The sequence below is a fragment of the Phalaenopsis equestris genome, unplaced genomic scaffold (genome assembly GCF_001263595.1).
Source record: "Phalaenopsis equestris unplaced genomic scaffold, ASM126359v1 Scaffold000301, whole genome shotgun sequence".
Lineage (NCBI taxonomy): Eukaryota > Viridiplantae > Streptophyta > Magnoliopsida > Asparagales > Orchidaceae > Phalaenopsis > Phalaenopsis equestris.
The window spans coordinates 462697-485054 of NW_018164743.1; the positions used below are offsets into that span (position 1 = coordinate 462697).

General features: G+C 35.5%; 1 protein-coding gene across 1 annotated transcript in view; it reads right to left on the reverse strand.

The window, feature by feature from the left end:
• LOC110025544 (aconitate hydratase, cytoplasmic-like) overlaps positions 1–22358 on the reverse strand; it is a gene marked incomplete at its 5' end in the record, with an annotated part of 87173 nt that overhangs the window by 7047 nt on the left and 57768 nt on the right. Inside the window, 4 exons of the mRNA XM_020726091.1 lie at positions 18894–19015; positions 19111–19229; positions 19310–19377; positions 21379–21564. Of these exons, the coding sequence (XP_020581750.1) occupies positions 18894–19015; positions 19111–19229; positions 19310–19377; positions 21379–21564 (495 nt within the window). The remainder of the gene's footprint in view (positions 1–18893; positions 19016–19110; positions 19230–19309; positions 19378–21378; positions 21565–22358) is intronic.

The window sequence follows — 22358 nt, forward strand, 5'->3', positions numbered from 1 at the left end:
GGGTTTGCCTTAGCTGTGAGCCTCACTTGTTGTTCCTTGGGTTTGCCTCAGGTCTCTGCTGTGAGCCTCCTCTGCTCCTGTGCCTCGGGTTTGCCTTAGCCGTGAGCCTCACTTGTTGTTTCTTGGGTTTGCCTCAGCTGTGAGCCTCCCCTTTTGGTCCTTACCCGTGAGGCCCCTATCATTGGGTGTGATTTGGTCCTTCTTGCTAGGCTTGATTGGCTTGAGTGTTGTGGATGAATCAAATTTTTCATCCCAAAAATTATAATCACTTTAGTTATCCTCTTATGTTTGTCAGGAAAGCATAGTAGTCATTGGTGGTTCTTTTAGTCGCCTTAGCCGTGAGTCTCACTCGCTGCCCCTTGGGTTGCCTTTGGTCATGAGTCTTGGAAGCTATCTTCCGCCTTAGCCGTGAGCCTCATTTAGCCCTATTTCTTGTCTTAGCCGAGGGCCTTGGTGGTTGCTTTCTCTCCTCTATTGGCCCCGGCCCTGAGCATTTATTTAGGTTATGTGGGAAAATTTCATGTTTATTTGATATACGAGACTTCTTTAATTCGAAAGTTTAATTCGAAAGTGGGAGAATTTTGATTTCGGCATGAGTTTGGAAATATCGGTGGTGGTTTCCCCGAAGTCACTTTCTTTTGAAGTGTGGGAGATTTTAAACCTTATTTTGGAAAAGCATTTGGTGAACTTGATCAATCATATGTCTTTGGGGTTTGGGAAAATTAGCGCGAACTTGTTTTTTATGTTTGTTAGGAAAGACCTTGGGCCCTACTTTTCCAGGTCTCTTCGATACGAGTTTTGAGAACTGATCCATTCTCCTTTTTGGTGTTTTAGATGGATCAATGTCTCCTCTCTCTCACTTCATTTTTTTCTTTTCTTTCCTTGCTTCTTGATTCGTTCTTTTTAATGTTTATGTCTGATGCATAAGTGTCCACGTATAGCCTTTTGATATACGTGTAATCATCAAGCAAGGTCGCAAACAGTCGTTTTGGGGCGTACGGTGTTGATGATAAAGACACACCGAAGATAGAACAGAAAGATGACCTATCCTATAACATCAAGATCCAAGCATTTGATGAACAATAAGATGTATCCTTCACTCACCGACATAAGTCTAGCGGGAGCTGGCTCGAACCTCCTCAGATGATTAACAGTCCCACGCTCGACAATGTAATCGACTCGTGGACAACGAAAATTTCTAAAAAAAATAAGTTTTGATAAACCCTTTTCAAGCAAAAACATACTTTTCTACGAAAGAAAAAATTATAACTCTTCTTTGCATGTTTAAAATTTGTATGCATGTTAAAAAAACTTAAAACATACTTTAAAACTGGTTGTCCACCTGACGAGTATCTGTTTAGGCTGGGAAATAGCCCTCTAAGTGAGGTTCAAGACACACTTCTAGATGAGTGGCGGGTTCTATACATTCGGGTGATCGAGTAGCCTTCGTGGACCCTCGAGAATATACAGCTGAGTCTAGTCCCATACGAGTGCATGCAGTCCCCCTCATCCGAATCTTTTTTTCTTTGTTTTATCGAAGCTTTGGGACAGGGCACTCGTGTTACTTTTCCTTTCTTTCGAGATTTCTCCAGGATTTTCTTTTACTTGAGTCTTTTTCGTTGATTTCCTCGAGTTTTCTATCATGAGTCGTTGTTACACTCTTCTTTGGATTTCTTGGATGACGTTTTCTTCCGGACTTCGCTTTTGAGATGCACTTAGGCTTGTTATACTTAAAGAACATCGGATCTCAGGCATACAAGTTTGCTTTGTTTGCTTTATATTTTACAGTACTTTATTTTCCTGTTTCTACTTGCTACCGTTCTTCTTGTACAACATGTTATATCATTTATGTTTCTACCGCTACTGTACTGTATAGCATGTTATATTATTCATGTTCTACTTGCTATTGTTCTTCCTGTACATCATGTCATACTAGTCTTGTTTTTGTCTACTACTGTTCTACATGCATCCTACTGTTTGTCCTGCACATTTTATATTATATAGCTTTAAGCATGTCTTCTTTTATATAGGACATTTAGAGGACTACAACCATAGGGTCGTTTGATTTGACACCATAACTGGACACCCTATAAAACTTAAACTCGTCACGTCGGTGAGCTTGGAGCTAGCGCAGTGGGCAGCACGAACATCTTCAACAGCAGAACATGTTTTCCCCAGCAAAACCATTCATTTCCTATAAATTAAACAACAAGTCATAATATTTCGAGGTTGTTTGCTTAATGCAGCATAAAACCTCACTTTATCTGTTAGGCCTTTGCACAGCAGACTGTGCAATTTAAGCCCTAACTCGTTCTAGGTTCCGAGGTAGTCGTCCGATACGACGTAAACCCTCATATCTTCTAGGCGACTTGTGTGACTGTGTCACGCAAGTATAAGCCCTAATTAAATAAAATTGGCAAGATGAAACACTTGAATAACTTCTTCTTGAAACTGAAGCCAAACCATAGGATAGACTGGAAAGTCACCGGGGTTTGTCTCCGGATCTACGACCTCCCCTAGTTCTTTTTCGTTTGGATTCCTCAACAATGTTCCAGATTCGAGTTTTTCCCCTTTACACTTCTCCGTCCGATTCCGTTGAAAAAGTTCTACCCTTTTGACATCTTTGAAGATAATATTCCCTGATTTTTATCGAGAGTTTTATTAGGTGACTTCGGTTATTTAAGATGTAATTAACTTTAAGATGTAATTATTATAGGAAGCTTTTTCGAACCCAGCTTAAAATAAACTTTATTTAATTTTTTGTATTAAATATAAGAACTTATCGGCAAATAAAACGGTTGCGCAGACCAAACGGATGTCATATATTTCTTAGTTTATTTGATTGAGTATCATCCTCAAGTCTTGTGTTTATCCCTCGGGATAGATACAAGATTTGAGGTAGAGTGCTCTTTCATTTAAACTGTGAAAAATATGAGGTCAGTTTGATTTCATATTTTTCTAAAATTATATATATATATATATATATATATGTAAATTAAAACGTCCTTCCGAAGCGGGCGACGGGACTTCCAGCGACCGACAGCTTCTTACGGACAACTTTTGAACAAACCACCCACAACATTTTTTAACTTTACCCCCTTTTAGCGCCGACAGTGCCTCAGAAAAAAATCAACAAAAGAACGATGGCCTTCTAGACTGTAGGCTTATAGAAATTTTCTTGAGATAAGTTCATACATCAATCATTCCCAATTTGAACTAACTAGGAAGAGACCATCTGGCTCATAGAGATCACTTGGATCTTAAAGACCAAAAGGAATACAAAGACCATATAAACTATCTGTAGGATATTTTAGGGAGATATTATTTTTAATCTTATATTATTATTATTTTCTATTTTTAGGATTCATGATTATTGGTATATAATAATTTCAGTTTCCTTTTGTATTATAGGGAGTAATGGCTGATTTTATTGCTTTCCTAATATGGGAGTCATCCCCCTCTATTTATCTTGTAATCGTCTTCAATGAAATTAAAGAGTAATTATTTTTCCCATCTAAAAATCACATGGTATGACAGCCCTGATCACAACAACATCTTCAATTCAGGTTCTGCTTCGTGACCCCTCGCCATACAACCTCAATTATAGCTTAATTCAGAAGGCAATGACTAGACCGCAAATCTAGGAAATCCTTTACAAGGAAGTTGCAATTAAAGCTTATTGGGAAGGCAACGACCACGTAGCGGGACTTGGAGAACCATATCACGGCTAGGTAGGCAACATGCACGCGATTCAAGCTTGTTGGGATGACAACGACAGGATCGCAAAACTAACAGAGCGGGGATCGTGGCATTCAAATACCAGAGGTGTTCCATATCCTTCCTCTTCATCAAAGTTGTGCAGACCTAGCCCACATCCAAAACTAAGGCTTGCTTCTTGTTTTCCTCGAGATAGCCACTACACGTAGGCTGTTTTTCTCAGATTTTGAGAATGCCATGCAAATTAGCGATAACGATGAGAGTTCAAAATAATTCTAGATTGCCGATTCCAATAAATCTAAAACAATCTCATCTCACCCTGCGCTCCACTCATAGGTGTATAGACTAAATATTTTCATAAGAATTTACCACCTTATCTCACAATTATAATACTTAATACGGTCGATGGAAGACAAAATTGGGTATTTAATCGAAGAAATCCCAAAACCCACAGCTAGAACTCCAATTCTGAAAAAATGACAATCCAAAAATGCTCTCGTAAAAACATGGCTCATCAACTTCATGGAACTTATCATAGAAACATCTCGTCTATTCCTTCCCACTGCTCGATATATTTGGAAGGCTGTTTAAGATCTTTGTTCATGCTTAGAGAATTCATCTCAACTTTTTAAGTTGAAAATTCAACTTTGGAACTCTAACCAATATGATTGTGATGTTACTACATATATCAATGAGTTTGTAACATTATGACAGGAGTTTGATCAATGCTATGAAGACATTTGGAAGAATTCAAATGATTATACTCACTACAAAAAAGAGAAAAAATAACTGTCTACATGTTCTTAGTGGGTATTAATCGAAGTTTTGATGAAGTTTGAGGTTGAATCCTTGGTAGGAAACCTCTACGCTCAGTTCGAGAAGTCTTTTATGAAGTTAGACTTGAGAGTCTAGAAAGAAAATTATGCTGTGCAATACTGACTCGTCTGGTAACATTGAACAGGAGAACTCGACACGAAAAGAAGAAATGTTAGAAACTTCATGGGAAACCTGCAAATTAGAAATCAAAATTCAAGCATTGAGATCGATCTTATCAAGCTTCTGCTAGGGAAACTCAAGAGCCACCTGCTAATTCAAATGCAATCCCTTTCACCAAGAATCAATTAGAGCACTTGCACAAATTATTTCAATCTAAAAAATTACCCCTAACACCATCTTGTTTTGTAGTACATAAGGGAAACTCTCTAGCCACTACTTTGTCATGTACTATCCCTAATTTTTCTCATTCTTAAATAATTGATTTTAGTGCAACTGATCATATGGCTGATTGTTCTAAATTATGTTTCTCCGATGGATCTTGTGCAAACAATAAAAAGTTAAATTGTGGATGGTTCCCTCTCGATAATTATCAGATTATGAACAGTCAAACTCTCTCCATTGTTAATTCTTAGTGATGTTCTACATGTTCATAATCTATCGTGTAACTTATAGTCTATTAGTAAAATTACTGTTAATCATCAATATCAAGCTAACTTATATTATTCTTGCTATGAGCTTCAGGAATTGACTAAGGAGCAGATGATTGGCAGTTTCAAGAAAAAAGAAACTATTATTTTGAAGATAGACTTGACTCTAATAGACAATGTCAAATTACTAGCTAAAATTTTATTTCTAATTCTAAAGATAATGAAATTATGTTATGACATTATAAATTAGGTTATCCTAGTATTCAATCTCTAAAACAATTGTTCTCAAATTACTTTAGAATAAAAAAGTTTCTATTTCGATATGAAGTTTGTCAGTTTGCAAAACATCATCGTGCATCATTTTATTCATAAATATACAAATCTCGTACACCAATTACTCTGATTCATTTGACATCTGGAATCCTTGTAAAAAATATTACATATTCTGGAAAAAAAATGATTTAAATTACTAATGATCGCACAATATTAAGTTGGGTTTATTTAATGAAAGAAAAATTTGAAGTAAAAACAATTTTCAAAAACGTTTACATCATGTAACACACAATTTCAAAAAATCATTCAAATATTACAAAGTGATGATGGCTAAAAGTATTTCAAAAATACTTTGAGTCAACTCTTTCTCAAGAAAGAAAATAAGTTATCAAAGCTCTTCTTTCGACACTCCACAACTAAATGGGTGGCTGCAAGAAAAAACAAGCCCTTATTGGAGATAGGTCGGGCATTGCTATTCACCAATCAGATACCTAAATATCTTTGAGGGTTAAATTGTTCTTTCAACTAAATTTCCTATAAATAGAGCGTCCAATAATGTTTTAAACATTGAAACACCTTTTAATGTTTTTAAAAAAATATTTCCTAAGAATTGATTCTCATCTTCTCTACCTCTAAAGATATTTGTTTGTATTGCGCCGTTCACATTCATAATTAAGAAAAACTTGAATCATGAGCTCAAAATGTGTGTTTGTTCATTATGCTCCTTACCAAAAAGGGTATAAATGATTTGATCCTAATTCTTAAAAAATATTTGTTACAATGGATGACCTTTTTTTTAATTATAACTTTTCTTTTCACCTCATCTTCAAGGAGGGAACAAAATAAAAATTTGGCAACTGAGTTTTAGAATTTTCTTCAAATCAAGGACAAATGATGTTCACAACAAAGGAGAAACAAGAAAAAGAACTACAACTGTGATACCATTTGATATTGTCTGCTCGCAGTAAAGGACAACTCAAAAGAAAAGGTCTACAAATCCTTTACACTGTCCACAATCCCCAAACCCAGGTAATGTCATCACTAATCATTTAAGCCATGTTCAGTCCACTTCACATACTAATTTTGTGTTTTATAGTCCTGAATCTAAGCCTAGTTAGAATTCTGTGTCCCATTATGTGTCATATGAAAACCTCTCGTCCACTTTCAACGCTTTTACCTCACAATTATCGTTTATGGATATTCATAATATTGTGCATATACTCTAAAAGTTCATGAGTGGAAGGATGTTGTTTTTGAAGAGATAAAAGCTCATGAAAAAGATGGCATGTGGGAATTAGTTGATCTACTTAGAGGAAAGACAACTATCAGATACAAATAGGTATTTATAGTCATGTACAACTCTGATAGTTCTTTAGAATCATACAATACTCGACTGGTTACGAAGGAATTCACATAGACCTATGACATTGATTACATAGAGACATTCACCACAATAACAAAACTAAAATCTATAAGAAGAGTTTTCTATTAGTTCCAGTTAATCTTGATAGGCCCCAAACATAGTTGGATATAAAAAATACATTTCGCAATGGAGACTTAGAAGAAATGCATACAGTGATGCATCTTTAGAATTTAGTGAGAAGTTCAACACAAATGTGTGTATGCTGAAAAAACCCTTATATCGGTCGAAACAGTCACATAGAACATGATTTGAGAAATTTACACTATTAGTTAAAGGTCAGGATATACTTAAGGGCGGGGAAATCAAACAATCTTGTTCAAACATTCAAAGAATGAGAATATAGCCGCCTTGATTGTATATGTGGAAAATATAATCCTCACCTGAGATGATGTATATTAAATAAATCGGTTGAAGACTTCCCTCTCGTTAGTTTTTTAGAGCAAGAATGTAGGATCTCTAAAGTACTTTCTTGCAATGAAGGTTGTTAGATCAAAAAAATAAATTGTTATTTCCTAATAGAAATATGTTCTTGATTGTCTAAAAGAAACAGAGCTGAGTGATTGTAGGCCTACAGTCACTCCAATTAATCTCAAACAAAAAACTGGGATATGAGAAAGAGGGGGCGACATAGTGAATACAACTCAAGATCAAAAGTTAGAGGGAAAGATGATATATATTTCACATACACGGTCATATATCACCTTTGTTGTAAGTTTGGTAAGTCAATTTATTCATCCATCTTCTGAAAACACCTTAAAACAATTAAAATGATTCTCAGATATCAAAAAAGTGCACCAGATAAGGGTTTACTCTTTTAAAAGACTACACAACAGAACATAAATTCATAAAACAATGCAGACTGAGCAAGTTCAATTGTTGACAAGAGATTGATGTTTATGGACACTGTACTTACGTCCAAAAAATTCAAGTTACATGACAAAGTAAGAAATAGAATATGGTGGCAGTGAGTAGTGCCAAGGCAGAACATCTAGCTATAGTTAATGGAGTGTGTGAGATACTATAGCTGAAGAGAGCTCTTAAAGAGCTACGGATCCCGATAAACAAGTCAATGAAGTTGTACTATGACAATAAAGTTGACATAAGCATTGTAGAAAATCTAGTGCAACATGATTGCACAAAACAAAAAGGATTGATTGTGGAGGTAATTGCATGTCTTTCACTCCAACAACGCAAAAAAATAGTAAATATCTTCACCAAAGGGCTTTTCGAGCCTAGTTTTTAGCCCCTTGTAGGTAATTTGGGCATGATAAACATCTATACTCTAGCTTGAGCAGGAGTGTTGGATTTTTTAGAAAGATTTTAATTTTAGTATCTTATATTATTATTATATTAGATTTTTAGGATTCATAATTATTGGTATGTAATAATTTTAATTTCCTTATTTATAATGGGGAGTTATGACGGATTTTATTGCTTTATTAATGTGGGAGACATTTTCCTAATTGTCTTCTATGAAATTAAGAAGAATAATTACTTTGTCTTTCCCAAAAAAACACACTATCAAACCTACAAACTTTTGCTCCAATGATGATCGAGATAAAGGGGAGTACATGCATTCTAACAATGATTATCTGAGTCACAAAATCAATGTCACGATGCACTAATAAAAAGGTGGCAGATAAAACATTCACTTTTGATAGTAGATATGGTCTGATACTTTTCTTTGTTTAGATATATATCTAAATTTTACAACATTTTTATTGTATTCTATGAATGATTATGAGCATTTAAATTATATCTAGATTAAATTGATAGGTGTTTCCAAAAAGCCTCGAGAGATATAACACTTTCGTTGAATGCCTTATTAGAACTGATTGATATAAACTCTAGAATAGAAAATACAAACTTATTGTAAGTCAAAAATAATTGAACAAGCCTTTGTCCCACTAAGTAGGGTCGGCTACGTTAAAGAAACTACTTCGAAAGAGTCAACTTCTAATTTGACTATGGAATAGAATCACAGGATTTGACGAAAACCAGAACAAAAAAATTTGAGAAAGCACAATCAAATCAACCAGAAAGACACATAAGAATTTTACGTGGAAAAACCCAAAAATAAGAAAAAACTATGGAGCCACACCACCACAAATTTCACTATGTAATTAGAAAGTTTTACAAAGAACTTACACAAGTTTTTTCTCCACACACACAAAGAAACTTACAGGACTTACACCAACAATCTTTCCTCTCCAATATGATGCAAAAATCACGTCAAATCACCAAAATCTACCTCTTCGACATTCATCACCTTCATCGGAATGCTCGTAGAAGAATTCTGAAAAAAGAAACAGCAAGCCACAAGAACCTGATCAAAATTGGCTTAAAAACCAGTTTTTGTATTAATCTCACCGGGCACTTATGCGCCCAAATTTGGCATCTATACGCTGGTCTCTCGGGAAAAGAAGCAGCAAGCGCTCTATAGTAGGCGTATATGCGCCAAATGTCCGGCGCATAGCCGCCGGCCTTTCTGTTTCTAAGCCCTTATAGGGCGTAAGTGTCCATGGTTGGCGCCTTGGCGCCACCCTTAAATGCTGCTTGAAATTTTTTGGCTCCACACTACATAACATGCTATATGAATCCTTTTTTACCATTGTGTCCTATTGAAAGTCATATTTTCAAATAATTCTAATAAATTAAGATAATTTTTTATACAACATGCCCAAGTCTTTTTAAGTCTACATCTACCTTTCTTAACATAAGTCACATTTAAAACATCTACTCTCCTAACAAGGTCTTATATGGTCGACGTTTAACACGACCATACTAGCTAAGACCGACTATCTCTAATATTGTCTGTCAGTGGAGCTACACCAATCCTTTCATGGATATACACTCATCCACCTAAACATTCTAACCTAAGCAACATGTAACTTATTTTAATGTCTAAGAGGTACTTTTCCATCACATAATAGGCTTGATGCATTGCTCCACTTCAATCATCCAACTTGAATTTTACTAATAACATTCCCATCTATATCACCATCACTTTGATCAATAGACTCGATATATTAAAAACGTTTGCACCTTTTAATGATTAAATCAGCAATTGTTACAATCTCATTACTAGATCTACTACTACTAAAATTACATTCCATTTATTCCATCTAAAATTAACCTCCATAAATAAAAATTTTCCTGAACTCTATCCTTAATCTTATCCACAAGAAAGATATCATCAACGAAACACATACACCAAGGTACATCCTCCTATAAATTTCCAATAAGAACATCCATAATTAAAGCAAAAATATACGAGTTTAAAATCAACCCTTGATGTAATCCTACTCAAATATAAAAAAGCTTTGTCAATCCTCCCTTTTTTTTTAACATAGGTAAAAGCTCTACTACATACATCTTTAATGACTTGAATATAAGCAATATCAACACCTTTCTTTCTAGAATTCTCCAAAATGTTTCTCTAGGAACATTACCATAAGCTTTTTCTAAATCAACAAAAACCTCCTCACTCTCTATGTACTTCTCCATCAAACCTTTCAATAAATGTATATCTTCCATAGTAGGCTTTACCAACATCAATCCAAATTAATTTTGTGAAATTTCTATATCACGTCGTCACATTGTTCAATTATACTCTCCCATAAGTTTTATGTATAACACATTAACCTAATTCCTCACTAATGACCTCTGTGTATGAATCCAAACTATTTCTTCACTCATAAGACATCACTTTAGTTTTTATAATAGTATTAAAAAGTTTAAAAATCTAAGATCTCCTAAGCATTTCCACACTGCTATTGGATTACTATAATGTCCTACTACTCCATATTTTATTTTCTTAAAAGCCTCCACAACTACTATTTTTACAAATGTGACGGTGAAAATAAATTGTTGTTATTATTTATGATATTAAGATCACAAAAGTCGATCATATTTCACAATCTTTCTTGAAAAATTTATCAAAATATCTCACCCACCTATATTGAATATCCTCATGTAAGAAAAGTACTTTTTTTTTTATTTTCATCCTTCATACATTAAACTTGTATTAAATCTTTACTTTTTCTTATCTCTTTGCTTAACAAATTTATACATATATCTTCCATCTTCTTTAGTATCTTATCTATTATAAGGATCTTTAAAATCACTTTTTTAGCAATACAAATTATTCTTTTAGATTCACTTCAAGTCAACTTATATTTTCATAATTCTCCAAGCTTTTACATTTAAATTTATATTTATACCAGAATTTATTATTTTTTATCTTTTCTTGAATATTATTATTCCACCACCAAATAATTTTATTCATAAAAATATTTCCTTTTGATTTCCTTAGTACATCTTTTTTCAACTTTGTTTAATAACACTCGTTACTTTATCTCATATAATATTAACTTCTTCATGAACATCCCAAATTTTAAGATCTTGAATATTATTCATAAAGATAATTTTATTTGAGACTTTTTAAGTTCCCTCATTTAATTTATATGGCAATATTTCATTGTGTTTTTCATCTTTCAACCCTTCATCCTAAAATCTAAAACTAATAATCAATTGAATACTTAAATTTTCACTTGAAATGACCTTACAATCTTCACATCCCAACGATCTATTTTTCTTAAAAGAAAATAATCAATTTGTATTTTATTAAATGTATTTCTCATAAGTGATAATATGTTCATATATTTTCTTAAATAAAGTATTAGCAATAATAAAATCATAAGCTAAAACAAAATTCAATTTCTTTATCTTCTTCAATAGTCACTCCAATGTCATATCCACGATGAATGCTTCTAAAATTATCTACCACTCTACCAAAATGTCTATTTAAATATCCTCCGATAAAAAGGTTAGCTAGGAGGTGGACTACAACGAACCTGAAATTGGCAACAACTACAATGGGCCAGCTACGAGGCTGATTATAGGGAGGCATACTTGTTAAGCAAACTCCAGACCAACTAGATTGGCTGACAACAAGACATTATTTCAAGGTTTTCATCTGCTGATTTTAACAATTTATGATGATAACAAACACCACAGAAAATTTACTCGTACAGATGGATCTACCATCGAACTTTCCAGCAGATTTATGTGGCAGATTTTCCGGCAATTTTTTTTTTGTCAGTAATCCCGAATGAATTTGTGAACCTTCAGCTTCCCCTTCTCCTATTCCTCAATCTTGCCTTAGCTGCCACTCAAAACCTCTACGTCACCACCCTTTCTGATGCCATTTCTCACCTTGATTTGGCCCATAAAGATCTTAGGGACACATCTCCTACGTGGATTGGAAGGCTAAGCATGTTCCCCACCAACTAAAAAGAATTATTTCATCCAACCAACAACCACTAATTATATTTCCATCATTTTCCTTATTAGTTTTATTTTAATTATTTTTAATTAATTCGGTATATTTTTTTAGATCTACTTATTTAAAATTTTGTTTTTTCTTTTGATTCTTCTCAAGATGAATGTGTCATGCGGCCATGAATAGTCCAATTTAAAACCAAGTGCATATACATCTTTGAGATTATTTTTCTTTTTTTTTATTTTAATCATTTATTTTGTATGCATTTTACTCTAAATGATTCTGCATATGTACTCGCAAACACAACACAGTTCATTTTCTCAATGTAAAAGAAGGCCCGATCATCCTTAGAACAAGTGTACTTAGTGTCAGCCGAAATAAATTATTGGGTGATTGAATGATTTAAGATTTAATTTAAATTATATGTATATGATTCTATAAAATAGTATTTTAACTTTGAAAAAAAATGTTTCAATTTAATTTATATGACTATAATTTTGGGAAAAATGATAATAAATTTTTTTTTTACTTAGAAAAGTGAAACCTAATGGACCTCACATGTTTGATAGTTTAGAAGGCTGAGCACGATACCGCAAATAGCACATTATCTGAAGGATAAACATACCGTTTGTTAGTAGGCTTAACCACATAAACTAAAGAGTTTGTGACGTCTGTTTGGTCTGCGAAACTTTTTTTTATAAGTTGACAACTTCCCCTATTAACATGGAAAGTTAAATAGGATTTACTTTAAGCTGGTTCCTTAAGTTTCCTATAGAGGCAAACCCCTATAGTTGATTACATCTTAGACAATTGAAATCACCTAAGAAGACTCTCGATTAAGACTAGTAATTTTGCCTTCAAGATTATAAAGTTTAAGTTTTCGAGGTTAAATAAGATGAAATCAAAGTGGGGGAGGGAGGGGGGTTCAAAATAGGAACAGTTAATTTCAGGAGTTAATGAAGTGAAAGGTAGGGGATGTCACAAATCCGGGGGGAACCCCGATGACTTCCCAACTATCCTACGATTGGACCTTAACTCTGAAGAGACGTCTTACACCTCGTTGTTGTGGTCTCGATCACCGCTCTCTGCCCGCTTGTTTCCACGCTCCGCTTCTTGGAAAAACTACTCTAAGCTTCTGAATATATCGATTATAGGTTCAGGGTTGTGTGAATAAATATGTGGTTATTGGGTTAGTGGTTCGCTATAGGGTGTCTCCTAAACCAGGTGTCCTATTGTCATCTATCCTAAAATGTCCTTGTAAGTCTATAGAAGCACCATGATTAATAAAAGGGAGACATGCTACGAAATGCAGTAAACAATAAATAGTTGCATCGCAAGCATGAACTATATATATATGCAGTAAAGTGTGCAGTGAAGAAAGCAAAACGCTGTAAATATAAAACAAACCTGTCTACCTGACGGGTCGGCTGCTCCTGTAAATGAGGTCAGTGTCGCAGGTACAAGTAAACGAGTATAATGAAAAAAATTTAAGGAATGTGTAAGCATGAATTTATATAAACGAGAATGAATAGTGAACATCACTTGAAAAGCTAGAGAAAAACAACAAATGCCCCACGAAACTCAAAGAAAAACCATCGAAAACACAAGAAAAATCCGAAGGAAATCACGAATGATCTACAAAGACCCCAATAAAACCGTAAGAAACACACGAAAAATCCGATAAAAGAAAAGAAAACCGTAAGCATTCGGGTCGAAGCAGACTCAGATTTAGGTATTCTCGAGAAACTCCGAAGGCAATTATCGTTCACCTGTATGTATAGAGTTCGATATTCAACTAGAAGAATTTCCTACAATACCAACTTAGGAGAGTACTTCTTAGCGCAGTACCGGTGATTAACAAGTGGACAATCAAATTATATTACTTAACATTTATATTTTGGCATGCATATAAGTAAAAGTAATATCTATTTTTTATAATCAGAATACTTTTGTAAATAGTGTATCTGTTCTTATCATTTTTACAAAATATGATTGTCCACAAGTCGATTGCACCGTCGGGTTAGGACCGTCAAGAACCTAAGAAGGAAAGGGTGCTCTGCTAGTCTGGTGTTGGTGAATGCCGAATGTCTTTATCATCAAGGCCTAAACCCCAAAAAAAAGTATCCAACTTACGACTTTCTTGATGGTTCATATATATCCGCAGCTATATATGTGCGATTATGTTTCGGACATAAGCACCTAAAACCAAACCAAGAAGCAAGGAAAGCGAACCGAAAAGAAAGAAATGAAAAAAGGAAGATAAACCCGCATCCAATATCAGTTTAAGAAGGAAGCCAAAATGATAGGAGGGTTAGCCTCAAATATTCACACGATGAGACTCCTCGAATGAGCAATAAAATGGGGCACACTTGTCAATAGCTAATTCTCCTTTCCAAGCTACTGGTGTAACAATCCAAAAGAGGTGTATTGAAATGCCCCAAATTGCAACTAAACCTTCCCAATCCATATCAAAAGGATTTTTTTTTTTTTTTTTTTTTTTTTTTTTTATTGAGCAGTCAATTCAGCTCGAAGAATTGGGCCTTGAAACTCTCTCCAAACATCTAATAAAACGATCCTCGAGAAGGGGCACTCGAATTCTTCCAAACAACAAAGATTGCAATATTCAATTCACAAAGATTAAAGCATCCAATTCTATCTCAAAACAACAGCTCTAATGAGGCATAGACCCAACATAACATGAAGGAACCCAAATAGCTATTCTCGGGTAGGGCAGCAAGGAAACCAAACAAAATCAGTACCAAGAGGGCCAGCCCAATGGGTCTCGGGCAAGGGCAGCAAGGAAACCACCAAGCCAACACAAAGGAACCCAAATAGGTGCTCTCAGATAGGGACAGCAAGGGGTCAAACAGAATCAGCACCAAGAAGGCCAGGCCTACACATTCCAGGTGAAGGGGCAGCAAGTAAACCACCAAGCCAACACGAAGGGAATCAATTAGCTGCTCACAGGTAGGGGCAGCAGGGAAGCCACCAAGCCAACACAAAGGAGACCCGAATAGGCAGTTCTTGGGTAGGGACAGCAGGGATACACCAAACCAACGGGCAAGGGCAGCAAGGAAACCATCAAGCCAACACAACATGGGCTCAATTAGCTGCTCTCAGGTAGGGACAGCAAGTGATTAAATAAGACCAGCACCAAAGGAAGCCTCGGGCAAGGACAGCAAGGGAATCACCCAGCCCAACACAAAGGAACCCAAATAGGTGTTCTCAGGTAGGGGCAGCAGGGAAACCACCAAGATTGACACAAAGAATGCCCACAAATGCCACGAAATCAGCCAAATAAGCCATCCAAAACTGCTCTAGAAATGACTAAGAAAGCACCCAAAAATACGTACCCAAACAACCTCAAGACAGTTGAGCAAAGCAGCCAAAAAATTGCCTCAAACATTGCATTTCAAGGACACCTGAAAACAATGCTAAACCGACCCCCAAAGATGGCATGCGAGGCCACTGGAAAATCAGCTAGCAAATAGTAAGTAGAACGCCCAAGAAATTTTTCCAAAAGACAGCATTTAATGCCTCCCAAAACCAGAATAAACCAGCCCCAGCATTTTTTAACAGGGATATTATAAACTCGATCTGAAGCAAAAGGAATCCAAAGTGCTCACATGAAATTTAAAGCAACCAGAGCAACTAAAGCCAGCATAACAATGATCCAACCTAATCTCTTATAATTTCTTCACATAACCCAAACAAATCAAGCTCCTGTATATGAAAGAAATCCAGAGCTAGTAGAATAGTAACCCATGTGAGACAAGTGCATGAATGCCTTAAGCCAAGATAAACACAACCTTCCATCAAGTTTGCCTAGCTAAAAAAAGAAAAATTGACTTTGTCCTATTCATTGACCCAGGATAAACACATTTCCTTCATGCATAGGTTGAAAGTATATAAAATGTTTCAAGATTTTCCAAATACAATTGTGATACAAAGGCTTCGGCGAGGAGTGAGGATTATTCATGTATAATAGTCACTACGATTCCAATCCATATGTAAAGCTAGTGATCTAAAACGATTTTGAATCCCTCCAGCCTTTTAGATAAAAGGGGTATGAGAACCCGACTATATCACAAAAAAAAAAAGATTTTAACCCAACGAGAAGAAGAAGCAACAGTTACCATTGACACAGCAAATCAAATATCCAAACCACCTCTACACCAGATTAAAGCAGGAACTTACCATCGACTTTTAGTGCTGGCACTCATACCTTTCAACCATTAAGCATTGATGATACTTGCATTTTTATAAGAAATCAACTAATACTTATAAAGAAATGAAGATCAGACATGCAACATATAAATACGCAAGAATGATATAACCTGTGTCCATTAGTTGGAGCAAAACGAGGGATTAAACCTCAGCCCATATCCAATTAAAGTGAACAGGAAATATAAATCAGGAACAGAAGTTAACCTTGCTCAAGATGTCACCCGAATTTCAACCCCATAACTTCCAAAAGATCTCAAGCACACACGCAAGATGAAACAAGCATGAGGAATCACCAGCCAAAGATGCAACAACCTCGCTTGAGCCTTTGCAAACAACAAAAGAAAGCCAAAGAGCTCTCAAACACCAAGTCCCAAAGATCTCAAGCACGCACGCAAGATGAAACAAGCAGGAGGAATCACCAGACAAAGATGCAGCAACCTCGCTTGAGACTTTGCAAACAACAAAAGAAAGCCAAAGAACTCTCAAATACCAAGTCCAAAAGATCTCAAGCACACACGCAAGATGAAACAAGCAGGAGGAATCACCAACCAAAGATGCAACAACCTTGCTTGAGCCTTTGCAAACAACAAAAGAAAGCCAAAGAACTCTCAAACACCAAGTCCACAAGCACCTGACCAAGAAGAAATTTCAGCAGAGTCTTCCCTAGGCTCCAAATATTTGTAACCTCACAACCCTTCCCCAAGAGGGGTTTTTATAGCAGAGGAGGGGAGGAGATGGAATACCATAACTTACCGGAGGTGAGGCAACCCGAGAGAAAGAAAGAAGAGAATGGAGACAAAGCAAGGGCGTAAGGCATCAGGAAGAAGAGGTTTTGCCAATAAAGTGCTTCGAAGAGAGGCTCCACGGGTAAAACTACCAAAGAAGGAAGTTCGCAGCTTGCAGAGACAGGCACGGCTTCGGAAAGAAGGATTCTCGGGTAGAGGATGTCGGCCGAGGCCGAGGAGTCAACACTCAGTCACATGCCGGAGACGGAGAAGGGCACAGTTAGGGTTTCCGCTCGGGTCTAATCATCACCAAGAGGAGGCCTCGACCAAACCGAGAGGAAGAAGAGCTAGGACACAGGCTTGGCACCGCGATTGGGAAGAAGAGGCGAAGCATCGGGAGGCCGGGGGGTTCAATCGCGTGAGGGGCTTTAGGGATTCAGGAATGCAATTCTTTTATATATTTCCGTTAGAATTATCGCTCTTTATCGATCGTTCCAGCAATTGATTCGACTTTGATCAATCGAAAAGCCTTCTACGGGTGCAAATGATGTGATTTTTGATAATTGTGTGCATCGAACGAGTGAGTTGTGGTATTCGTGCCGAATACGCGCGGAGGTCGCAATGGATTTCTTATGGTTTCGGATCCTATCGGTACTCCCTCGAGCTTCGTCACGCTGGTTTTATTCGACTCAACTAAACGTTGAGGATTTAGAACCGACGATATGAAACTGCGAGGAGTCAAGAAGTGACTCGAATTTCTAATTGGCATTGGTCCCAGTGCTAGTCCTCTAGGATAGTCGGTAGGAAATCCTAAGGCTAGATCCTACGCTCTAAGAAGAGTAAGAGATATTGGTCGACCTCACCCTCTAGGATAGTCGGTAGGAAACCCTAAGACTAGATCCTAGCCTCTAAGAAGAGTAAGAGACCTCACCAAAAATGAGGTTAACACTTAGTTGCAAATTGTAATTGTATGCCTAACATATTATCATGTGTAAAACAAGTAAAAAAGCAATACTTTGTGCAATGTAATTACCTATACTAGACTATTGACAGCCAACAACATTGCCACAGAATCACATCTGTAGAATATTGCAATGCATGAACTGTAGTTCAACTTCGCAAACTTAGCCACAAATTCTAGAGCAAGCATGCCTTAGAGAGCAATGAAACTACATCTTATACAGCTCTAAACTTCTGTAGCTCCAAATTTAGCCAGCAACTCAAGCGCTCAGCATATCACATCGAGAATTCTGGATATCATTATCAACAGCATTAACCCATTCCCAACTAAACTTAAAATAAATTAATAAATAAAAGAGGTAGGTTAAAGAACTGTTTTGGGAGATGAAGTTTGAACTTTAGACTTCATTCAAAACAAAAGGCGTCACTTTTCAAGCTAACGTTAGAACTATTACTATTAGTGAATTAACATTATAGAAACATGGGTTTAAATAAAATTTTCTTCAGAAAAAAGCTGACGATTAAAATGATTAATTAGAAACATGAAGATTTGAAGTTGTCAAATACTCAAATTAAACTTGATTTTAAACTAAAATATTTCAAAATCAATATTTAGTCAGCCATAGAATAGCATTTCAAAAAACTAGTAATCATCTAATTTTTATGAATACACCATAATCATGCAACAAAAGGGGTATAAAACAGAAAATTTCCGATGAATAGTTGTCGTGACATTGCCAAAAGAAACTAAATGCATAAAACTTCTGAAAAGTAAAGATTAATGGAGCAAAGAAGTCTGAAAGAAAAATTCTAACAATTCAGTAAGTAATTCTGAGATAAGAAAAATTAATATGGTATACCGTGCCGGCGAGAGCATATGCTACAACAAGGGGAGGAGAGGCAAGATAGTTTGCCCTGGTATGAGGATGTACACGTCCCTCAAAATTTCTATTCCCAGACAAAACGGCAGCAGCAACAATATCTGCAAATTAATCATCACAAAAGTTACAGGAACATATTTCCTGGAAAGAGATATTAAATGGCAGCTTTGTTGACAAACCAAAACAGAAAACCAACCATTCTGAGAGATAGCTGAAGCTACTGATTCATCAATGTCTCCAGAATTTCCTATACAGGTTGTGCATCCATATCCCACAATGTGAAACCCAAGCTGATTCAAGTATTTCTGTAAACCACTGAAAAGATGGTGGTAAAGCATTAGGTGCTTTTCAAGCATAGCTATAATGAGTATGTTAGCACAAATGCTAATATTTACCTCTTTTCTAAATACTTCGTAACAACCCCAGATCCTGGAGCAAGGCTCGTCTTAATCCATGGTTTCACCTATAAACAAAGAGAAACCAACAGCAATACAGATTAAAGATACTGCTAAACAAATTTATCAACAACAACAGCAAGCTTTGATCCTACTAAGTGAGGTCAGCTGTTTTATAAGATACATTCTTATAAAAGATACTATGTTTAACTTTTTTCTTGAATAAAATATTAGCAATAACAAAACCATAAGCTAAAGCAAAATCCAATATGGTTTTGCCTTCTTCATTAGTCACTCCAAAATCCTAGCCACCATGAATACTTCTAAAATTTTCTATCATTCTACCAAAAGGTCCATTTAAATCTTCTCTAATAAAAAAAATTTTCTTCAAGAAATATCATTTGCATTGATTCTCTAGGTCATTCCAAAAATTTTTTTTGTTTGAACATATATCCAAACCCGCTAGGAAGGCATAAGCATTCATAATATTAAAAGTCCTAATATCATTAACAATCTTTAGAGCTATAATTATATCTCCAATTTTACTAATTTTTACAAAATTATTTTTCAAAATCTTATCTATAATTACACCTACACCATTTATAGTACGACTCATTTAATTTCTTGAATGCATAAGATATTTATATTCCTATAAATCATAATATCTACTAATTTCATTAATTTACTTGTGAGAGTACCAATATTCCAAGTTGTTATCCTAAATTTTTTTTCATGAACTAAATTATTTGCCCGCATCCATACATAATGTGGAAACTAATTTATTTAATGTTGCACCTGGGCATCACTGCAGCTGACTCACACACTTGTTACTGTATTCGGGTCATACAATTCGTTGCTTCCAGGGGACGCCCTAGCATTGGCATAATTATTTAAATGATTTATGTCATAGTTCTTCGACAAAATTTTTATACTGGTTATCGACTACCTAACGCAGCCCTCCGCTTTTCAAATCAGATAAAGAAAAAAAGAACAAAAAAAAAAGAAAGCATAGCTCAGGAGTTCATTGATTGGTGTTGGCGCAGGTACTTTATTTGACAAGAAACTCAGGCTACCTGATCAATGGAGAAGATCTACCACCATTCTATCTTCTTCGCATGTTTTCTATTTGTCTCTTTACATGTGTGCTCATAACACACAAAGCAAAAATACAGTGCTTTAAGTGGGTGATAGGGTTATATTTGGCTATCAGCAGGCTAAACTTTAAAAACCATTTACGGGAGGTTTACAAGTTTGATGGCATTTTTTAAATTAAGAAATTTTCACCTCTAAAACTTTAAAAGTTCATAAGGTCAGTTAGCCTTAAATGATCAGCAAAACTGTTGGTGAAATGTTTGATAAAAATTGCCTAAGAGGATTAGGAGCAACCTTGATTGGTTTGGAAAGGGAAGAAAAGCTAGTCAACATGATAGGTCTTGTTTGAAACAAAATTTGTTTGGTTCGTAATTGTAAGGGGAGAGTTCTAATCAGTACATCAAATTATGACTCAAACTCAAATGTACGGAAAAAAGAGGGAAAATTTTTCCATGTATCAACACACTTAGGCATGTAATTGCTGGTTCATATCTCTGGCACAAACCCAAATGTTGCTGTGGCCCAGAAAAAAAAAAGCGTGAAGTTGCGATGGGACACTAACATCTAGTAGTTACTAGAGGCCACCCTTATGTATTCATTGACATTGCACATGTGAAAAGCTTTTTTTTTGTGATGACGAGAGCACATCGTTAAATTTTGAATAACAGAAGAATAGACTTGTAAAATCAATTATCTAACTTAACAGATGGGTTAAATTTTAACATAGTTAACAACAAAAAATGCCATGTATCTTCAATATGGAAGTTTGACCAAAAAACGGGTTATAAAGTGAGTTCAAGATTTTCCATATATAAGAGAACGTTTTAGATTACAGAAGCCCATCATTTTCTGCACTGTCAATATGTCATCCCCAGCTTATTGGCCATTTGACTATTTAAATAACCGAAAGAATGATAAACTGCTTCTAAATAAAAAAGACATCACAAAAAGCTAGTGCAAGGAATCTAAATTTCAACCTCAAGACCCAGTTCGCAAGCTTTCTTTGCAACCAAAGCAGCTCCAAGCATCACACTAGGATTTGAAGTGTTAGTGCAACTGGTGATTGCCGCAATGACAACATCGCCGTGTTTAATTTGAGCTGGCTCCCCATTGAAAGTAAAATCCACAACTTTCTTTTGAGATTCCTTTGGAATAGCAAAGCCCTGATGAAATATAGTGACGAGAGGAATGGTCAAATGGGTAATACACAAATGAGTAATGCATATAAAAGCCGGATTAATGTGAAATCATGCATACAATTCTTAGCCGAGCTGAAGATCAAACCCAAGAAGAAATACCAAAATAAATATTTTTTTTAAAATTCATTGATCATCTTTCTGGCCCTATATAGTCTACTCAAATTACCTATTAGTTTCACAAAATGCATGGATATCACGCCAGGAAAAAAATGAAAATCTATTCATGTTAGCTTTATGCTATAAAAATTTGCTTTTATTTGATGTAGTCAAGGATTAATGACATTCTAGCTGAAAATATATCATTGTGCGAAAGGATAATCAACAGTAGCTTTAGGTTAATAGGAATCTTGGGTTCCTTTATAGTATGAACACTAAATTAAATGATTACAGCTGAACAACAGCTAAAATCACTATATATATATATATATATATATATATATATATAGAAAGCCCAAAAAGGCTAATATATTAACTAGAGAGAAAGATACAGATACAATGAGTTAAATGGCCCAAACATGGCACCCTGTCCACACCAAAGCCACAAGTGGTTCCAAAACTAGAAAATACAGAAAAGTACACTAAAGACATAAAGAAAAAGCCTAAAAATGTTGAAATACAAAGTATCAGGTGGCTAGAGAGCAACCTAATTTGGTTTTGCCTCTACCTCCGCCTATGGATCTAGGGAAGGAGCAAGCTAATAAGTTGGTAAGATGAATGTCATGTCATTGTCAGTAGTAACCAAAGTATCATTCATTAAG